This window comes from Gigantopelta aegis, chromosome 10 (assembly GCF_016097555.1).
Source record: "Gigantopelta aegis isolate Gae_Host chromosome 10, Gae_host_genome, whole genome shotgun sequence".
NCBI classification, from domain to species: domain Eukaryota; kingdom Metazoa; phylum Mollusca; class Gastropoda; order Neomphalida; family Peltospiridae; genus Gigantopelta; species Gigantopelta aegis.
Genome location: NC_054708.1, coordinates 37,607,918 through 37,628,538, shown reverse-complemented (window position 1 = coordinate 37,628,538; position 20,621 = coordinate 37,607,918). Strand labels below are relative to the sequence as shown.

At 35.9% G+C, this 20,621-nt stretch overlaps 1 protein-coding gene across 2 annotated transcripts in view; it reads left to right on the top strand.

Annotated features, from left to right (window-relative positions):
• Window positions 1-20,621, top strand: part of LOC121382727 (adenylate kinase isoenzyme 5-like) — a 121,173-nt gene that overhangs the window by 12,121 nt on the left and 88,431 nt on the right. For both annotated transcript variants that reach the window (XM_041512281.1, XM_041512280.1), the window contains exons 4-7: window positions 405-580; window positions 1,463-1,576; window positions 7,908-8,099; window positions 16,682-16,762. In XM_041512281.1, the coding sequence (XP_041368215.1) occupies window positions 405-580; window positions 1,463-1,576; window positions 7,908-8,099; window positions 16,682-16,762 (563 nt within the window). The remainder of the gene's footprint in view (window positions 1-404; window positions 581-1,462; window positions 1,577-7,907; window positions 8,100-16,681; window positions 16,763-20,621) is intronic.

Here is a 20,621-nt window from a genome sequence, read left to right as displayed (position 1 = left end):
CAATCACGTTTTGCAGCAAATCATGCAGTGGGCCTATGATTAGCCCTTACTGACATACAATAATGGCTTTAACTAAAAACTAGAAAGAAAATGGTTTATATCACGTTTTGCACCTGAACTCTTCATATATATATATATATATATATATATATATATATATATATACATGTATATATATATATATAAAATTTAATTTAATTTAATTAAAAAAAAAAAAAGGTTCTATTACTTGAGCCCCAGGAAGCCATTTCAGCAGCAATAAGTGTAAGGGTTAGCTATTATAAATTATGTTAAAACATATGTTGAACATACTGAGGTAAAAGACCCACTATATGTAGTTGGATCTTTTCCGAACAGTTTAGAACTTTTACTTTTTCATCAGTAATCAGCAAAGTAACTTGTAGGTGGCCCTGGGAGTGGCAAGGGAACACAATGCAAAAAGATTGCAGCACGATATCCAGGCATAGTACATCTATCGATGGGTGACATTCTACGCAGCAAAATATCTACAAGTGGCACAGCTGATGACAAGTGGACTATGATCAGCCATCTGTTACAAGATGGTGAGATGGCACCAAAGGTTAGAATACATACAATACTCAAAAATAAATACATAGATGTATATTGTACTTTAGAGGATTGTTATTTTTGTATAGTTTCATAGAGGATAATAAACAAGTTACTAGTTACTGTCAGATTTATGTCCTGTATGAAATAATTTGTGACAAATGAAACGTATTTCATAAGGAATATAAATTTACTAATCATTGCAATCATATGGTGCCAAGTTTGTTCTATTTATTACCTCAGCTATTTTTTTGCCCTTTTAAAAAAATGAAACTGCCTGAATGACACTTTACATGGTCTATGGTCTATATATAGTCCACCGTATAAAGATAAGGCCTGGATTGGATGGTTCTGAAACTTAGTATAAGTATTATCAGGGGCAGTCTTCACAAATAAATAGAGATAATTTTTCAGTTTTTATTCATTTTAAAATTTTAAATAAAAATTTAACATTAACAATGTAATAGTCAATCTTTTCCAGAGTTTTGATCAAATAGTTCTGAAAGTTGATAATATGATTCCTTGGGGCAGGCTTCACAAACTAATAGAGAGATAATTTGGAATTTTTAGTAAATATTTTTAATTTAAATAAAAATTTAACATTAGGTGGTCATTACAAATTAATGAATTATTTACTACTGACAAAACTGAAAATTAAATAGTGGAGCTCCTTCAGCTGATAGGCTTTTGTTATTTCATTAAAACAGAAGTTGCATATGCCACAATATAGTTGTAATTATGTTACCAGACACATACCATTACATAACTGATGATTGTTTTATTAAAGATGTGCATCATCAATTAAATTTCTTCATGTATTATTGATAACATTTTGAAATATTCTTGTATAAATTTGATACCCATCTTTTTTCTTCTTTTTAAAAATCAAACTCAGGACGTTACGATCGAATTGCTGATAGAACATCTAAGAAAGAATGCTGATGCAAAGGCTTTCATTGTTGAAGGTTTCCCAAGAGATGCAACACAAGTTCAGGAATTTAACAAACATGTAGGTTTTATGTTAGCTTTTCTGGAACAAAACAAACTCGATATTATTTTAGAGTGAGATCTGCTTCTGTCCTTTTCAGTTGTTCAATGTATGAGAAATGGTAATGAGAGTAATGGTCCAGTGATAAGAGTGCTTCAAATCGTATCAAGGCTGGCTCACACTTCATTCAGATTTCCAATCTATACCCTCGGTCTATCATTCTCATTAGGTTTATATCAAATCGTATCACGGCTGGCTCACACTTCATTCAGATTGCCAATCTACACCCTCGGTCTATCATTCTCATTAGGTTTATATCAAATCGTATCAAGGCTGGCTCACACTTCATTCAGATTGCCAGTCTATACCCTCGGTCTATCATTCTCATTAGGTTTATATCAAAACCTATCAAGGCTGGCTCACACTTCATTCAGATTGCCAATCTATACCCTCGGTCTATCATTCTCATTAGGTTTATATCAAATCGTATCAAGGCTGGCTCACACTTCATTCAGATTGCCAATCTATACCCTCGGTCTATCATTCTCATTAGGTTTATATCAAAACCTATCAAGGCTGGCTCACACTTCATTCAGATTGCCAATCTATACCCTCGGTCTATCATTCTCATTAGGTTTATATCAAATCGTATCACGGCTGGCTCACACTTCATTCAGATTGCCAATCTATACCCTCGGTCTATCATTCTCATTAGGTTTATATCAAAACCTATCAAGGCTGGCTCACACTTCATTCAGATTGCCAATCTATACCCTCGGTCTATCATTCTCATTAGGTTTATATCAAAACCTATCAAGGCTGGCTCACACTTCATAGAGATTGCCAATCTATACCCTCGGTCTATCATTCTCATTAGGTTTATATCAAATCGTATCACGGCTGGCTCACACTTCATTCAGATTGCCAATCTATACCCTTGGTCTATCATTCTCATTAGGTTTATATCAAAACCTATCAAGGCTGGCTCACACTTCATTCAGATTGCCAATCTATACCCTCGGTCTGTCATTCTCATTAGGTTTATATCAAAACCTATCAAGGCTGGCTCACACTTCATTCAGATTGCCAATCTATACCCTCGGTCTATCATTCTCATTAGGTTTATATCAAATCGTATCACGGCTGGCTCACACTTCATTCAGATTGCCAATCTATACCCTCGGTCTATCATTCTCATTAGGTTTATATCAAAACCTATCAAGGCTGGCTCACACTTCATTCAGATTGCCAATCTATACCCTCGGTCTATCATTCTCATTAGGTTTATATCAAAACCTATCAAGGCTGGCTCACACTTCATTCAGATTGCCAATCTATACCCTCGGTCTATCATTCTCATTAGGTTTATATCAAATCGTATCACGGCTGGCTCACACTTCATTCAGATTGCCAATCTATACCCTCGGTCTATCATTCTCATTAGGTTTATATCAAAACCTATCAAGGCTGGCTCACACTTCATTCAGATTGCCAATCTATACCCTCGGTCTATCATTCTCATTAGGTTTATATCAAATCGTATCACGGCTGGCTCACACTTCATTCAGATTGCCAATCTATACCCTCGGTCTATCATTCTCATTAGGTTTATATCAAATCGTATCAAGGCTGGCTCACACTTCATTCAGATTGCCAATCTATACCCTCGGTCTATCATTCTCATTAGGTTTATATCAAAACCTATCAAGGCTGGCTCACACTTCATTCAGATTGCCAATCTATACCCTCGGTCTATCATTCTCATTAGGTTTATATCAAATCGTATCAAGGCTGCCTCACACTTCATTCAGATTGCCAATCTATACCCTCGGTCTATCATTCTCATTAGGTTTATATCAAATCGTATCAAGGCTGGCTCACACTTCATTCAGATTGCCAATCTATACCCTCGGTCTATCATTCTCATTAGGTTTATATCAAAACTACTTTTAGCTTGTATGATTTCAATCTGTTTCAACCATGGTATACCAGTTTCCTCTCACTCTGTATTCTGAGCTGTCCACACCATCACCTCAGTGTCACAATTTTCTGTGTACTTTTTTGCATCTATCTGACATCCTCATTCTTTGAAGGACCCATTTTATGATGCAATCTTAATACTAAGATCACTTTAATTACATAATAACCTTTTGCACTTAGGTGATCTTAGTGTTAAGATCGTTTTGTAAAATGGGTCCCTGGTCTGACTAACAATCACTGTTAGTAACGTCATTTATAGCACCTATTAGCAGGGTAGGCTAGATGGCTACAGGCACCTCTTAACAATCACTGTTAGTAACGTCATTTATAGCACCTATTAGCAGGGTAGGCTAGATGGCTACAGGCACCTCTTAACAATCACTGTTAGTAACGTCATTTATAGCACCTATTAGCAGGATAGGCTAGATGGCTACAGGCACCTCTTAACAATCACTGTTAGTAACGTCATTTATAGCACCTATTAGCAGGGTAGGCTAGATGGCTACAGGCACCTCTTAACAATCACTGTTAGTAACGTCATTTATAGCACCTATTAGCAGGGTAGGCTTGATGGCTACAGGCACCTCTTAACAATCACTGTTAGTAACGTCATTTATAGCACCTATTAGCAGGGTAGGCTTGATGGCTACAGGCACCTCTTAACAATCACTGTTAGTAACGTCATTTATAGCACCTATTAGCAGGGTAGGCTTGATGGCTACAGGCACCTCTTAACAATCACTGTTAGTAACGTCATTTATAGCACCTATTAGCAGGGTAGGCTAAATGGCTACAGGCACCTCTTAACAATCACTGTTAGTAACGTCATTTATAGCACCTATTAGCAGGGTAGGCTTGATGGATACAGGCACCTCTTAACAATCACTGTTAGTAACGTCATTTATAGCACCTATTAGCAGGGTAGGCTAGATGGCTACAGGCACCTCTTAACAATCACTGTTAGTAACGTCATTTATAGCACCTATTAGCAGGGTAGGCTAGATGGCTACAGGCACCTCTTAACAATCACTGTTAGTAACGTCATTTATAGCACCTATTAGCAGGGTAGGCTAGATGGCTACAGGCACCTCTTAACAATCACTGTTAGTAACGTCATTTATAGCACCTATTAGCAGGGTAGGCTAGATGGCTACAGGCACCTCTTAACAATCAGTTAGTAACGTCATTTATAGCACCTATTAGCAGGGTAGGCTTGATGGATACAGGCACCTCTTAACAATCACTGTTAGTAACGTCATTTATAGCACCTATTAGCAGGGTAGGCTAGATGGCTACAGGCACCTCTTAACAATCACTGTTAGTAACGTCATTTATAGCACCTATTAGCAGGGTAGGCTAGATGGCTACAGGCACCTCTTAACAATCACTGTTAGTAACGTCATTTATAGCACCTATTAGCAGGGTAGGCTAGATGGCTACAGGCACCTCTTAACAATCACTGTTAGTAACGTCATTTATAGCACCTATTAGCAGGGTAGGCTAGATGGCTACAGGCACCTCTTAACAATCAGTTAGTAACGTCATTTATAGCACCTATTAGCAGGGTAGGCTAGATGGCTACAGGCACCTCTTAACAATCACTGTTAGTAACGTCATTTATAGCACCTATTAGCAGGGTAGGCTAGATGGCTACAGGCACCTCTTAACAATGTTTGAAGAACCAATGAACACTCTCTGAAGTGATTAGTGAAAAGGTGATGGAAATGGCAGGTGTCTGGTAGACCAGCCATCAAAATAAGTCCGTAAATTGTTGTTCAAGTTACCAAGAGGTTACCACAAAATTTGATTGAAGAAAAACATCACTTCCTAAATGCTGTCCCTGTGTTATTCAAATGTAAGATACAAGTGTATACAACTAATAATACAGTGAGAACAATGATGTATTGGTGTATTTTTGAAAGGATTTTATCGTAATACATGTAGTAAAAAATGGGAATTGTAAACTTGGTAAATGTGTCATAACCTATAGATTACCAGGCCAATACTTTGTGATAACCTATACATGGGTTACCATATACACTGTGCTGTGGGATGTGGGGGGTGAACAGCAAAAGACATTGATTGGTAGGAAGAGCTGTCAGAAATAAGATGGAAATCAAAGGAGAGAAAGAAAAGGGGATAGTGGGATTAAAAAAACAAAAAATGTGATAAGACTCATTAATACTTAGATAAAACACATAACCATGAATCATATTACATATTATTTATTTACAGTCTTCTGTTGATATTTACACATTTTTTACTCATATTTACATTACTACTATATATAATGTACAGGTGATAATCCCCATTTACAAGCCCACTATTTACACTATGTACAGGTGAACCACCCTCTAAATATACCTCATCTTTTACATTATGTACAGGTGCACACCCCCCCGACCCATTAAGTTTTGGATATACCCTGGATGCAGCTACATATTTACCTATACCAGGGGCCCCCTGGGGACATACTGACTGCCCTCACAAAGACGTTTTTGGCTCATCAGTGCCAACCCGGTATACGTGGCTGGCTGCTAATACCCCTCCTGGCCTTTAAAAAATAGAGTGAGCATGAACAAAGGTTCCCAATTTGTAACTACCCTATTTTCCAACCTGCCCCCTCGGCTGAAACTCGTAGTTGGGCTCAAACTCTTCTTCGGCCCCAAAAGTCGAGCATTTATAATTAACCATATATTAACCTGTCCCCGTCGGCTGAACCATGTAGGTGGGATGAAACTCCCCTTCGGCCCCGAAGGTGGAGCAGATCCCTCAGGCAGACTAGTGAATCCTGTATATTAACCTGTCCCCCTACTGTTGGGTCAGATGAACCTTAGCTCTGTCGCTGTCTCCCGAGGGTCCCACCATAGGAGTGAGTTTATATCCACTCCACCCATACCCTTATAACCTATTGAGGGAAAACCTTCCTGCCTCTCAAAAGCAACACTTCCATGGCACCCCACATTCCATCCAAATACACCACATTTTCCTTATTTGACAGGTGCATCCCATCCTTTCTAAACAACTCCCAATTCGTTAACCACCACCACAGGGTGCCCAATAACTGGTCCCCTCTCCGCCAGGGCCAGTGATTTCACTGCACTGTTCACCCTTTTCCGAGCCCTGTCCACCTGCTTTGGATGGTCCTCACCATGCCAGTAGAGGCGGGGCAGCATGTTCGACCAAATGATCCTCACAGAGGGGAGTAGCGATCTCAGCCACAGAACTTGAGCAGGTGATACCTTGGATAAGCACCTTATTCTTAGTCGTCAACATGTCATTTGACCCCAGTTGCAATATCATGGAATTAGGTGGGGGTTGATATTGCAATTGGGATCAAATGACATGGGACAACTAAGAATAAAGTGCTTATTCAAGATATTCAAAATTATCTAGCTGCAACCATCTCATTTCCTGATTACCATACCATTTTACCCTAATACCTGCATCCTGCAACCCGAGGTTACTTCCACATGGCCTGTTTTATGCCTGGATTCCCACCCATATATCTGCTGTAAGCACCTGAATGCCAACGGCCCCACAACTTTATTGTTTCCATGGGTAACCCCCTTCTTGCAGCTACTGTTGCAGCTTCTATCCTAAAGCTATGTGATTAATACCATTAGCCGTTAACATTTACAAACTGTAATGAATGCTAATTGGCTATTTAAACTTACATTGAATTTAAATTTCAATGACATTAATTTGAAGTGAAATAAAATATAAAATAAAATAATTTTATTGAAATCATTGATGAACAGTTTTTCTTTTATCTAGCTTGGAAACACACATAGTTTCTGATTGCACTGAACAATAGTTATAACAGTTTATGTTAAGTTGCACACTTTGTTGATAAGAATTTGTGAAGAACATGACTCTAGTATAATAATGAAATAACTAGATTAAAAAGTATATCACTATTTCAGCTTTAATACACAATAGATTAAGTAGAGAAGACTACATCAGTGGCTATTAGATAAAAGCTATTTCAAAATATGTTAAACAAGACTGCATTTACAAATGTAGTGGTGTTGAAATCTATCAAATGTATCCACTCAATCATTTACTTCCACTTAATATTTATATATGTATGTTTTTATTGTATCTGTCAATTAATACATGTGCATATGTTTGTAAAATTCATTTGGATTAATTGTGTTGTTGTTGTTATTTACTTCTTGGTACAGTATTCACTAAAGGATGCTACATTTCTCACAGTATGAATGGAGGCATCCAGTTTACATGGTTTGTGTCCATATAAAACTTCCTAAAGCTCAAATTATTTCTGTGCACCCTTCAATTTGAAGTTATTAAAGTTTAAGTTATATATCTATATTTACCTGTGATAATGTTATAAGATTTACTATTTCAGATTGGTGGTGTCAGCTTTGTGATTTTGCTGGACTGTGAGGAGTACTATCTAAAGCAGAGACTTGTTGACCGCAGTGCACAGAGTGGCAGGATTGATGACAATGATGCGGCTATTGCCAAGAGGTTGAGTCTCTTCAGTGAACACACGCTTCCCATTCTCAAGCACTATGATGATCAAGAACAGCTTGTTGTGGTGAGTTTTAAACATAGGATGGTTCTGTCTTCACTTATGCTTCAACATCATACAATAACTTGTTGTGGTGAGTTTTAAACATAGGATGGTTCTGCCTTCACTTACACTTCAACATCATACAATAACTTGTTGTGGTGAGTTTTAAACATAGGATGGTTCTGTCTTCACTTACACTTCAACATCATACAATAACTTGTTGTGGTGAGTTTTAAACATAGGATGGTTCTGTCTTCACTTACACTTGAACATCATACAATAACTTGTTATGGTGAGTTTTAAACATAGAATGGTTCTGTCTTCACCTATGCTTCAACATCATACAATAACTTGTTGTGGTGAGTTTTAAACATAAGATGGTTCTGTCTTCACTTACACTTCAACATCATACAATAATTTGTTGTGGTGAGTTTTAAACATAGGATGGTTCTGTCTTCACTTACACTTCAAGATCATACAATAACTTGTTGTGGTGAGTTTTAAACATAGGATGGTTCTGTCTTCACTTACACTTCAACATCATACAATAACTTGTTGTGGTGAGTTTTAAACATAGGATGGTTCTGTCTTCACTTACACTTGAACATCATACAATAACTTGTTGTGGTGAGTTTTAAACATAGAATGGTTCTGTCTTCACTTACACTTGAACATCATACAATAACTTGTTGTGGTGAGTTTTAAACATGTGTAGTTACTGAAATGATGGTTCTGTCTTCACCTATGCTTCAACATCATACAATAACTTGTTGTGGTGAGTTTTAAACATAGGATGGTTCTGTCTTCACTTACACTTCAACATCATACAATAACTTGTTGTGGTGAGTTTTAAACATAGGATGGTTCTGTCTTCACTTACACTTCAAGATCTTACAATAACTTGTTGTGGTGAGTTTTAAACATAGGATGGTTCTGTCTTCACTTACACTTGAACATCATACAATAACTTGTTGTGGTGAGTTTTAAACATGTGTAGTTACTGAAATGATGGTTCTGTCTTCACCTATGCTTCAACATCATACAATAACTTGTTATGGTGAGTTTTAAACATAGGATGGTTCTGTCTTCACTTACACTTCAAGATCATACAATAACTTGTTGTGGTGAGTTTTAAACATAGGATGGTTCTGTCTTCACTTACACTTGAACATCATACAATAACTTGTTGTGGTGAGTTTTAAACATGTGTAGTTACTGAAATGATGGTTCTGTCTTCACCTATGCTTCAACATCATACAATAACTTGTTGTGGTGAGTTTTAAACATAGGATGGTTCTGTCTTCACTTACACTTGAACATCATACAATAACTTGTTGTGGTGAGTTTTAAACATGTGTAGTTACTGAAATGATGGTTCTGTCTTCACCTATGCTTCAACATCATACAATAACTTGTTGTGGTGAGTTTTAAACATGTGTAGTTACTGAAATGATGGTTCTGTCTTCACTTACATTACAACATCATACATTAACTTGCTTTCTATCATAATCTTGTACATTTGTTCATTAGAATTGGATAATTATTTCTTTTTGTGGTAAATTTAACTGCACTGGTGATATGGGGTGAAATAACAAAACAATATTTTGGCATATTTTGATAAACAGTGGTCATGAAAGTACAGTGCCTTCATATTTTGGCTCAGATATATATGTGAACATTTAATAATGATGAGAGTTGTCTCTGTTTGAAAACAAAAGGTGGGTAAAGAGGTTTAAAATAGTATTTCCATCAATTAAAATATAATCGAACTACCATTTCATCATTAACATGTAATAAACAGAAAATAACTAACAGAAAAATGCATTGCTTTTGCTTATACTTGCTGCATGATGAGTGTCCTAGCCATGATTTTGATGGGTTGGGCACTTGTTTGTTTTTATGGCATTACGAGAACATAATTTTGAGTCTGTGTTGGATACTGACAGTGTTAATGTTTTAGTGGGTCAAAAGATTTTAAAGCCATAGCTCTAATTTATTATTCGTAAATTTGAATGATTGATTTTTGTCTTTTCTTTTGTGGGTAATATAGTATATATATATATATACCATAAATTGATTCCATTCATCTTCCTTAGCAAAAATATATAAACAAAACAACAACAACAACAACAAAACAAAAACACCCCAGAAAACAAACAAAGGTTGGGATAAATTTTATGAACAACCTTTTGTTGTCAATCTGTTAGGCGTGTGATTTAGCTCAGTCGGTTGAGTGCTCGCTTGAGGTGCTTGCATCGCAGGATTAAACAACCTCGGTGGATCAATTCAACTTGTGGTTTTTCTCATTCCAACTAGTGCAAGACAACTGGTCAAAGGCCGTGGTATTTGCTTTCCTGTCTGTGGAAAAGTGCATATAAAAGATCCCTTGCTGCATTAGACAAAATGTAGCGGGTTTCCTCTGATGACTAAGAATCATAATTACCAAATGTTTGACATACAATAGCCGATGATTAATTAATCAACGTGCTCTAGTGATGTTGTTAAACAAAACTTCTTTTTTGTTTTCAATCTGTTATTGAATTACATTTTTATACCATTATACATCATTTAAACAGTGTTGCTAGTTTGCTATAAGTATACAATATAATGAAGCAATAATTAGTGTTGTCTTTATAGTGCAGAGGTGCAGAAAGTGCTCACCAAAGGTGAATAAAAATTCTGACAGATGAGTTAAAAATAGCCAGATGAAAACACACAATAATGATTATAAATTGATTTGAAATACGTGTGTTAGTAAACCTAGCTTAAAACGTATGCCCCAAATGTCCAATTGTCACTCTGTAGGCAGTGATGGTTTGGTTGGACCTGTTCTCAAGTAATTCTTCCACCAATGTAATTAGCCCGACAAGACCTGTTCTCTTGTTCTGGAGCTAGATGGACATCTGGACAGTTACAATCTCTCTCTCAATCAGAGATAACAAATACACAAAAGTTCTGCCTACCTCCGGGTAAGCAAAGATTCCCTCTCTAATATAACAATAATCCTGTATTTGACATTAAATTAAATACCATTACATTGATAATATTTGAGTTCGTGATAACAAATATTTCACATATTAATCACTAATACACTGATGTTTCTAACATAAAATAAATTCAGTAATCCAGATAAGAATGGCTTGAATTGACACACTACATGATTTATTTAGACATTCATAGGTTTATGGAGTTTGTTTATTCTTGAAACTAGATTGATGTTAAGATGATTTAACTTAGCTAACTTGAACAATAATACATTGTAGCAAACTGAAAACATAAAGGGACCTGTTTTCCTGGGTCATCAACTGAAATAAAAGTAGCTAAGTAAAGGGAAGGAAATGTTTTATTTAACGACGCACTCAACACATTTTATTTATGGTTATATGGCATTGGACATATGGTTAAGGACTACACAGATATAGAAAGAGAGAAAACCCATTGCCACCACTTCATGGGCTACTCTTTTTGATTAGCAGCAAGGGATTTTTTATATGTACCATCCCACAGGCAGAATAACACATACCACGGCCTTTGATATACCAGTTGTGGTGCAGTGGCTGGAGCGAGAAATAGCCCAATGGGCCGCACATCAAGCAAATGCTTGACGACTGGGCTATGTCCCGCTCCCTATGTAAAAGTTACTGGTAGTTAATAGCTACAGGTATAATTAAAATGGTGATAACAGAATACATCCGTTAAACTTTGCCATTTTTATTATTCTTCAAGTTCGACTAAAGTGATAACTATAGAATACATCCGATTCATTTATCTGTTATGTTTATTTCATTTACATTATAAGGTCTTAAAAGATAACAAGGCTCTACAACTATGTTATACCTATGAGTATTAGCTATTCTTTAAATGAGATTTTTAGTCCTGCTTAATGCTTACTCAATGTTAGAGGAAAATAGAATGTAATTTGTAAACTGAATCAGTCAGAATCTCTACTGGTATTTTATTGTAGTATGTCATATATGTTTGGCCTCTAAGTTCAAAGGCACATAAATGACATTGTATGTTGAGACATTATTGTATCACTTAATCGCAGTGATTAGTATGATGTCATTACTAATGTGGTATACCGTGGTAGATACCACAGTATTTTTTTTAAAAACCACAGTATACCGTGGTATGGTGTGTTTTTTGTGGTACATACCCAACCCTGTATCAGTTACGCAGTAATTTCTTTCTGCTTTATTAAGTGATCGACTAGCATAACTAATAACTCTTACTTGTCCATTTTGGATTTGGGAAAGAACTGCTCCTATTCCAAAATCAGAAGCATCTGTGTCTAGAATATAAGTACCAACATTTGTGGGACTAGCCATTACTTCAGGACTCGTTAAAGCTATTTTTAGTTGATTAAATGCTTACTGGCAGCTGTCTGTCCGTAATAATTCACCTTCATCTTTTGTGAGGTCATTTAAAGGTTTTGCTTTTTTTTTAAATCTTATAAACCGACGGTAATATGAACATATCCCTAGAAACTGCTTTACCTCTTGAACATTCTTTGGCTCCTCTCCACTGTACAGTTTTTGCCACTTTATTTGGGTCTGCTTATATGCCTTCTGGCGTCACTTTGTGTCCCAAGAAAACAATTTCCTTTTTCATAAGTTCACACTTGTCTGGGCATAATTTCATATTTGCTTCTTTAAGTGGCTCGAAAAATCCACCTCAGTCTTTCAAGCTGTTGTTTCTCATCAGCTGATGGGACCACGCAGTCATCTACGTATAAGATGCAACAATTCCTCTGTAACCCTTTATGCACTAATTTAAACACCCGTTGAAAGGTTGCCCCTGCTGTTTTCAATCCCATTTGCATGGTTGTAAATTCAAACAAGCCTTGTTCTGAAAGGAAAGCTATTTTAGGAATATCTTCCTCTCGCAATGGAATTTGATAGTAACTTGAAGTCATATCAAGTGTGCTGAAAATTGTAGCTCGGCAACTACGTCTAGACATTCTTCCACTCTGGATGTTGGGAATGCATCTGCTTCTGTAATATCATTAAGTCATCTGTAGTCTATGCATGTTTGTACACTGCCATATTTCTTCCATACAAGTACAATTGGTGAACTCCAGGGTGAACTACTTTCTCTTATTACTCCTTACAAGTACAATTGGTGAACTCCAGGGTGAACTACTTTCTCTTATTACTCCTTACAAGTACAATTGGTGAACTCCAGGGTGAACTACTTTCTCTTATTACTCCTTACAAGTACAATTGGTGAACTCCAGGGTGAACTACTTTCTCTTATTACTCCTTACAAGTACAATTGGTGAACTCCAGGGTGAACTACTTTCTCTTATTACTCCTTGCAAGTACAATTGGTGAACTCCAGGGTGAACTACTTTCTCTTATTACTCCTTGCAAGTACAATTGGTGAACTCCAGGGTGAACTACTTTCTCTTATTACTCCTTGCAAGTACAACTGGTGAACTCCAGGGTGAACTACTTTCTCTTATTACTCCTTGCAAGTACAATTGGTGAACTCCAGGGTGAACTACTTTCTCTTATTACTCCTTGCAAGTACAATTGGTGAACTCCAGGGTGAACTACTTTCTCTTATTACTCCTTACAAGTACAATTGGTGAACTCCAGGGTGAACTACTTTCTCTTATTACTCCTTGCAAGTACAATTGGTGAACTCCAGGGTGAACTACTTTCTCTTATTACTCCTTGCAAGTACAATTGGTGAACTCCAGGGTGAACTACTTTCTCTTATTACTCCTTGCAAGTACAATTGGTGAACTCCAGGGTGAACTACTTTCTCTTATTACTCCTTGCAAGTACAATTGGTGAACTCCAGGGTGAATTACTTTCTCTTATTACTCCTTGCAAGTACAATTGGTGAACTCCAGGGTGAACTACTTTCTCTTATTACTCCTTGCAAGTACAATTGGTGAACTCCAGGGTGAACTACTTTCTCTTATTACTCCTTGCTTCTTACGGGGTGGGACGTAGCCCGGTGGTAAAGTACTCCCTTGATGCGCGGTCGGTTTGGGATCGATTCCCATCAGTGGGCCCATTGGGCTATTTCTCGCTCCAGTCAATGCACCATGACTGGTACATCAAATGCCGTGGTATGTGCTATCCCATCTATGGGATGGTGCATATAAAAGATCCCTTGCTGCTAATCGAAAAGAGTAGCCCATGAAGTGGCGACAGCGGGTTTCCTCTCTCAATATCTGTGTGGTCCTTAACCATATGTCCAATGCCATATAACCGTAAATAAAATGTGTTGAGTGTGTCGTTAAATAAAACATTTCCTTCCTTCCTTGGTTCTTAAGTTTCTGAATAGCTTTTTCCTCCTTTTCTGCAAAAGCAAGAGGTGTTCTGCGAAAAGATTGTTTGATTGGTTTTGCAGTATTTATGACATGTTGACAGATCTTTTCTACTCAGATCATTTTCATTTTTAGAAAAGACATCCGTATATTCTATTAACAATTTGGCCGGTTCTATTTTTATTGGAGTTGTCTTCCCCTTGATTGAATTGAGAAACAGAGTACTCAAATGTTCTGGAATGTTAGCAGCTACTTTTCTAAATTCTCTATCATCCTTTTCCTTTATTAGCCACTTTGTTTCTTTCGTGATTATTCCTGATAAGAAATGGACTTTCTTTTGTAGTGAACTGGTTTCCTTTTATGATGGACTGTTCATTTACTAATGCTAATCACCTTACCCTGTTTGTATTGTTTATTTCGACCTCATTTTCACAGTCCGTTAAGATCTTTATAATTGAGTTATTGTTGATTTCTTCTGCAATTCCTATTACTGTATTTTGTCTGATTGTTGCAGCCATTGGATATGGATTCATAACTCTGACCTGTACTGTACTTGACTGCTTAATATCTGCTATACTAGAAGCCATGACTAAGGGGTAGTTTTCTTTAAAATGTTCAGTTGGCTCAATCATAATTTCACAAGTCTCTTGATCCTCTTCACTTGTATTAATTAGGATCAAAATAAGCTTCAACCAGTTTCTCTGTGTATGGTTCTATTATAAAGTTATCAACTGCTTTTACTTGTATTTTACTTGTATCTTCCTCAGTCTCATTGCATCGAATCTCGACACCATCTAAAATGATTTTCCCTTGACTAAGGATAATATCAGCTGGTTTCCCTCTTGTTCCTTTCAACACATCCATGCCTATTAAAGCATCATCTGTAATATCTGTGATGACAACTTGTCTTTGCAAACTGAGTGCTCTCAAGTGTAATGTTAAGGCACATCTACCATAGTTCTGCAGCTTGTTTCCTCCAGCATGTAGCAGTTTTATTTCTGACCCAAGCTTCAGTTTAACTAATGAATCAATTTTCTCATAAATATGTTTTGAAATTAGGGTTGTTTCAGCTCCAGTATCAGTGATGAATTTTGTTTCTATTCCTTCTACATCCCCAAATACATATATGTCACTTGGATGTTACTTTATCTAACATCCAGTGATTCGATTCTCACGTTGTAGACAGTTTTTTCCAAATTTAATGACTTGGTAAAATAAAGGGAAAGTTGGTTAGCTTATTTAAAGAAGGCAAAGATACTGATAATTTAAACAAGAAAAGCCATAATAATAGTTTTGAGAAAGGTTAGTGCTTAGTGTAGAATTATAAGTTTTAAAATTAAAAACCAAAAAACCAAACCTACATAAAAGTACTCCCAAAACTATCAGAAAGTATGCCAAAGAAAAGGTGTGATGATATTATATGACTCGATCCAAGTCACAAAATATACAAAGTCAAAACATTGTATAACACCCGGAGAGAAGATTTACTTCAAAAGTTTTTAGATGGAGTGAACAATGATAAAGCCCGATTTCATGTTGAATGCATTAAACAACCTGCAGATATTGATAAAGCTGTCTTTGAGATTATCAAAGTTTAACAGTTTAACAATGAATAGTAGCCTGCAAAACATTTGTAGTTGTCCCGGGCACGTAGACTACCGATTTGTGCATCCCCACTATCCTTTGTTACTGGGTACTCATGAATTAGTTGTCTTTATATATTCAGTGTATGCACTTGCATACAAATGTTATACATCATGAAAAATGCATTTTTAAAATGTTGCATTTGTCAGTATTTGTAGAATGCAAGTAAATGCATTTCAGACCATCTAGCTTTCAATTCTCCTGGGGTAGCATGTCCCCGAGCCCCATGCAGTAGAAAATCTCAACCATGCCGTCAGCCCCATTCACAAATGTTCACTTACTTTCACCATGCCTGCATATGCCTGACTATGGCTATATTTAATATTAAGTGCCAACATGTCTTGTCCCCTCTGAAAAATTCTTGCAGATGCCTATGAGTGGATGGGGGGAGAGATGCAAAAATATTAGTGGCCTAGGGGCTCCAAATACTCAGATATGTCTTTGACTCTCTGTATATAATTGTATCAGTACCCCCAAATTTTAAAACTGGATCGATGCCCATGTTGAAAACTAAACCAATGTTTTGTATTGATTTTTTTAATAAAACATTTTGTAATATACATCAATTTCTGTTTTGTTTTTTTAGATGTTTAATGACACTTTACATGCATCATTTTAAAACACCAATTGTTTTCACAGTATTTTTGATCAGCCTGTTAAATTAAATGTCTACTTGCAGATTGCTGGTGACCGAGATGAATCTGAGGTGTTCTATGACATAGCTAATACATTGGATTTTGCTTTGTATGGGAAAAAATCGGTAAGTTCAATTTTATATGTACACATTTGTTTTCTAGTTTACAGTATATCAATATATCAACCTATTTATAACCTATAAATATGAATACTACAACCCCTCCCAAAGTATTAAGTGAAAGTAGAACCTTTCATGGCTTGTTTTCAATAGAACTAGATGTTTTTAAAACACCCCTATAGTTTGTCCCATCATCCTATAAAAATCTGTTTGTAAATACTTTCAGTTTGGTTTGACATAAATAGAGAAGTAAAAGCGTTTTAGAAATAACAAAAAAACCCAACTATTTTTTTGTGCAATTTACAAATCAATTGGCTCAGAAATAAATCACTTGTAGTAAATTCCATAGTGTAAAAAAAGGCGTTCCTGTGGAACAGACTGTAGTTTCACATTAGATTATAGTACTGTAAATCATAAAGTTATTGAGAGCCACATATTATAATGGGGAAAATGCCCAATACATTGGTGTAATTAATAAACGCCAACACGTGATGAGCATCTATCAGAATGAAAGTGGTTTTTTTATGTCAGTAGAAAGTAACCATGTAATAAATAAGATTGGTATTTTTTTTTAATATACAATGTACATCTTTATTAATGGCAGTGAAATCCTTTATATGGGGAAAAAACATTAATTCAAATAACCAAACATTTAATTTAGGTAAAAATCATATACAGTCGAACTTGGTCTAACGGCCACCTGCCCATAACGGCCACCCTGAAGTCCCCCCCAACACGTTTCTTTCTTTATTTGACCTCTATAGAACGGCCACCTGTCCGAAGTGGCCAGCGGCCACTATTTGTCAGCAAAAATAAGTTCAGAACCTGCTTTAGCGGCCAAAATATTAGCGGCCAAAATATTATTTTAAAAAATAAATCAAATTCGTCCCACCACAAATGACTACAACGATTTAGTTCCCAGTAAATCCCATTGTTTTCTGCAATGCCGCCATTGTTGTGTCACGTGACCGGAATGTTTGGCTATTTGATTGACTCGACAAAAAAAAAACAAAACTTATTGTGATGTTATCATATGATGTTATTGTCGTAAACAAATATACATTTACTAATACTAAGCATTATTTTAATCCTTTTGTTAATTTGGTAAATGTCAACAGCTGTTCGGTTTCGGTGGTTGCATAATTTGCATTCGATAGTTCAGCTCGAATCGTTACTCAATAACAAGGCGACTTCCCATTGGCTGTAGCCTATGAAAGCAGAATGTATTACGGTATCTGATTGTTGCGGTATTATCAAAGGCAATTATAACCAAGGTGCCTGAGAAGTCCCCACCGTCAATCATCATGATTGTTGTTCACAAGCAGTTTGCACCAAGCGGCAAACATTAATGAATTTAGTTAAGCCGGTATCATGGTATGCTTGGGTAAATCGCGACCTTTGTTTACCAAAATTATTTTGTTTGCAGGTCGCGACATAATCCCAATGCAAGTACCGTACCAATGGATTAGCGGCAACATAAAACTAATAATGAGTTAAACATGTCACCTGAGTAATAAATCCAAATTAAACAAATGTAAATTTCAGTTTTGTGTTATTTATTTATGAACCAACTGTCAAACAAAATGCCACCGAAAAATTGTAGAGTAGAAGTTATCAGGAAGTCGGAGAAAGATCGTTTAAGTGCTAGAAAGTATTGGGGTATTGGTTAATAATGAGATTTTATAGTGAAATATGTTAGGGTCTCGACTGAATATTTTAGGACCTCTATATAAAGGCCACCTGTCCATAACGGCCACTTTCTTTTGGTCCCTTGAGTGGTTGTTATATACAAGTTCGACTGTATTTCCATTAAAAATTAAGTTCCTCTTAAAGGACAAAAGTACTAATTAAGTCGTCTATACATGTAGTTCCAACATCACAAATTAAATATTCAGATGGGTGTGTTTTACCTCTTCAGAATGAGCAAAGACCAAAGTCAGACCTGTCAATCTTCCTGGGTTTGGACTCCCTGTATTTGATCAAGTCTTTCATTCTTCTGCAGGGAGGACATTTCTCCCACAAATTTGTTTTCTTTTAAGCATAAAAACAATTGAAGCTACTGGGCAATCTAATGACAATGTGTGTTGCCATATATAAAACTAAACTTGATCCATTGTATTTAGGCTTAATAACACATCTGACTTCTAAAAAAACGTCTTCTAAAAAACATCATAATATAACTGACATGGATTTCTTTTATCCCCACTGAAAATCTGAAGTTCCAGACATCAACTACTTAAATACTCATACACATGTCAAAATGGTAATCACATGTCAAGGCAAGTCAAGTTAAAGACTAATTAAGTATATAAACAATAATTGTATCAGTTAGTTTTTATGTTTGTGCAGTAAAATGTTGGTAACAATAGTACACATAAAGGGATTTTTTTGTGCTATTGATAAATGTTGTGTTTGACATTAAGTTACTCAAAAAAATGAGTATAATTCTGTGTAGGAGTATTTGAAAAAAAGTTATTTGCATATGCAGCTAGATATCGACACAATTAACACAAGTATATTTTTAGGTAGATATACAACCTAAAACTATATAAGGAATCAAAATATAACGAAATGTTTCCAAAATGAATGTTTTATTAACAGCCAAGGCATTGTATACCAACTACAAGCAGACAATCTGCTACAGCTCATATTTACCTGAGCCTGAACTCTATTAACATGCCCCTGTCTTATTAAAGGTTCAGCCATGTCTTTCCCGAGCCCGGGCTTGATTCATATTTACCAGTAGTCAGGATCCATGCCTTCATATAGCCCCAAATGAGCTGGTAGTCCAATGTTGCCACTTTGTCATTTTTAGAGCACTTTTGGGCCATCTTCTATACACGCCTATCTGTAGTGCTAATTAATGGATGGGTGCTCTATAGTTTACTACTTATCAACTTTCAACATGTCACCTTCATCAGAAATAATGAAATGTAACTGGAATATATTAATTTAATAAGTTTGTTTATTTTTTTCCTTTTAATTATTTAAATACTACATCATGCAGTGTATTTTCATAGTAGATGAATCAAAAGTCAAGCTTATAACTTTTCCGGAGGCACTAGCTTAAATGCATTCCAGAGTTCTACTTTCTTAAATGATACACAGTTGAGATGTCGGGAATCAATGGTTACTAGTATTCGTGAAGGTGTGAAGATTGATTGTTTGCTGCACCTTGTCGCTGCTGTTGAAAATAACAGTAAACATTTATTTTGATCACTTAATTAATACAGGTATTTCAGTGATTGGGGATCCATTTTAGGTGACCATTGGCTGCATTAGGCAGGTGACCGCTTAATTATTACAAGAGCATTTACATTGAAAATCATTTGGTAGGGGAAAAGTGTCCATTTAAGGCAGGTAACCACTTATTACAGGTGGCCAGAAGGACAGGTTTGACTGTATTGATAATGTTAAAAAGATATTTTATTTTTTTTTTGATTTTTTTTTTAATTCAATTTAAGTCAACCATATATTGATGTAATTACATTTTGATATTTTGGGAGTTTTTCAAACTTGTTTTAATAATGAAATAGTGTATAAATATTTACTTTGAGAAAATTAATTAATGAGAATTAAATTTAACAACAGAATGAATCAGCTGAGAACAAATGTACTAACAGTATTGCAATAATATATAAGAGGAGATACTTGTTCCACTAACATGAGTGTAGAGAACATTCCCAGTTCTATAGCCAAAAGCTCTGTTGCCATAGTAACAGCCTTGACTTTCACACATATACCATCTATTTTATGAAATCTCAACTATCAAGGTTGAATCTGTGTTTAAAACTAAACAGAAAAGATGGGGAAGTGTTTTTCAAAAAAATCAAAACAGGTAATGCAAGAGATTAAAATATTTGTC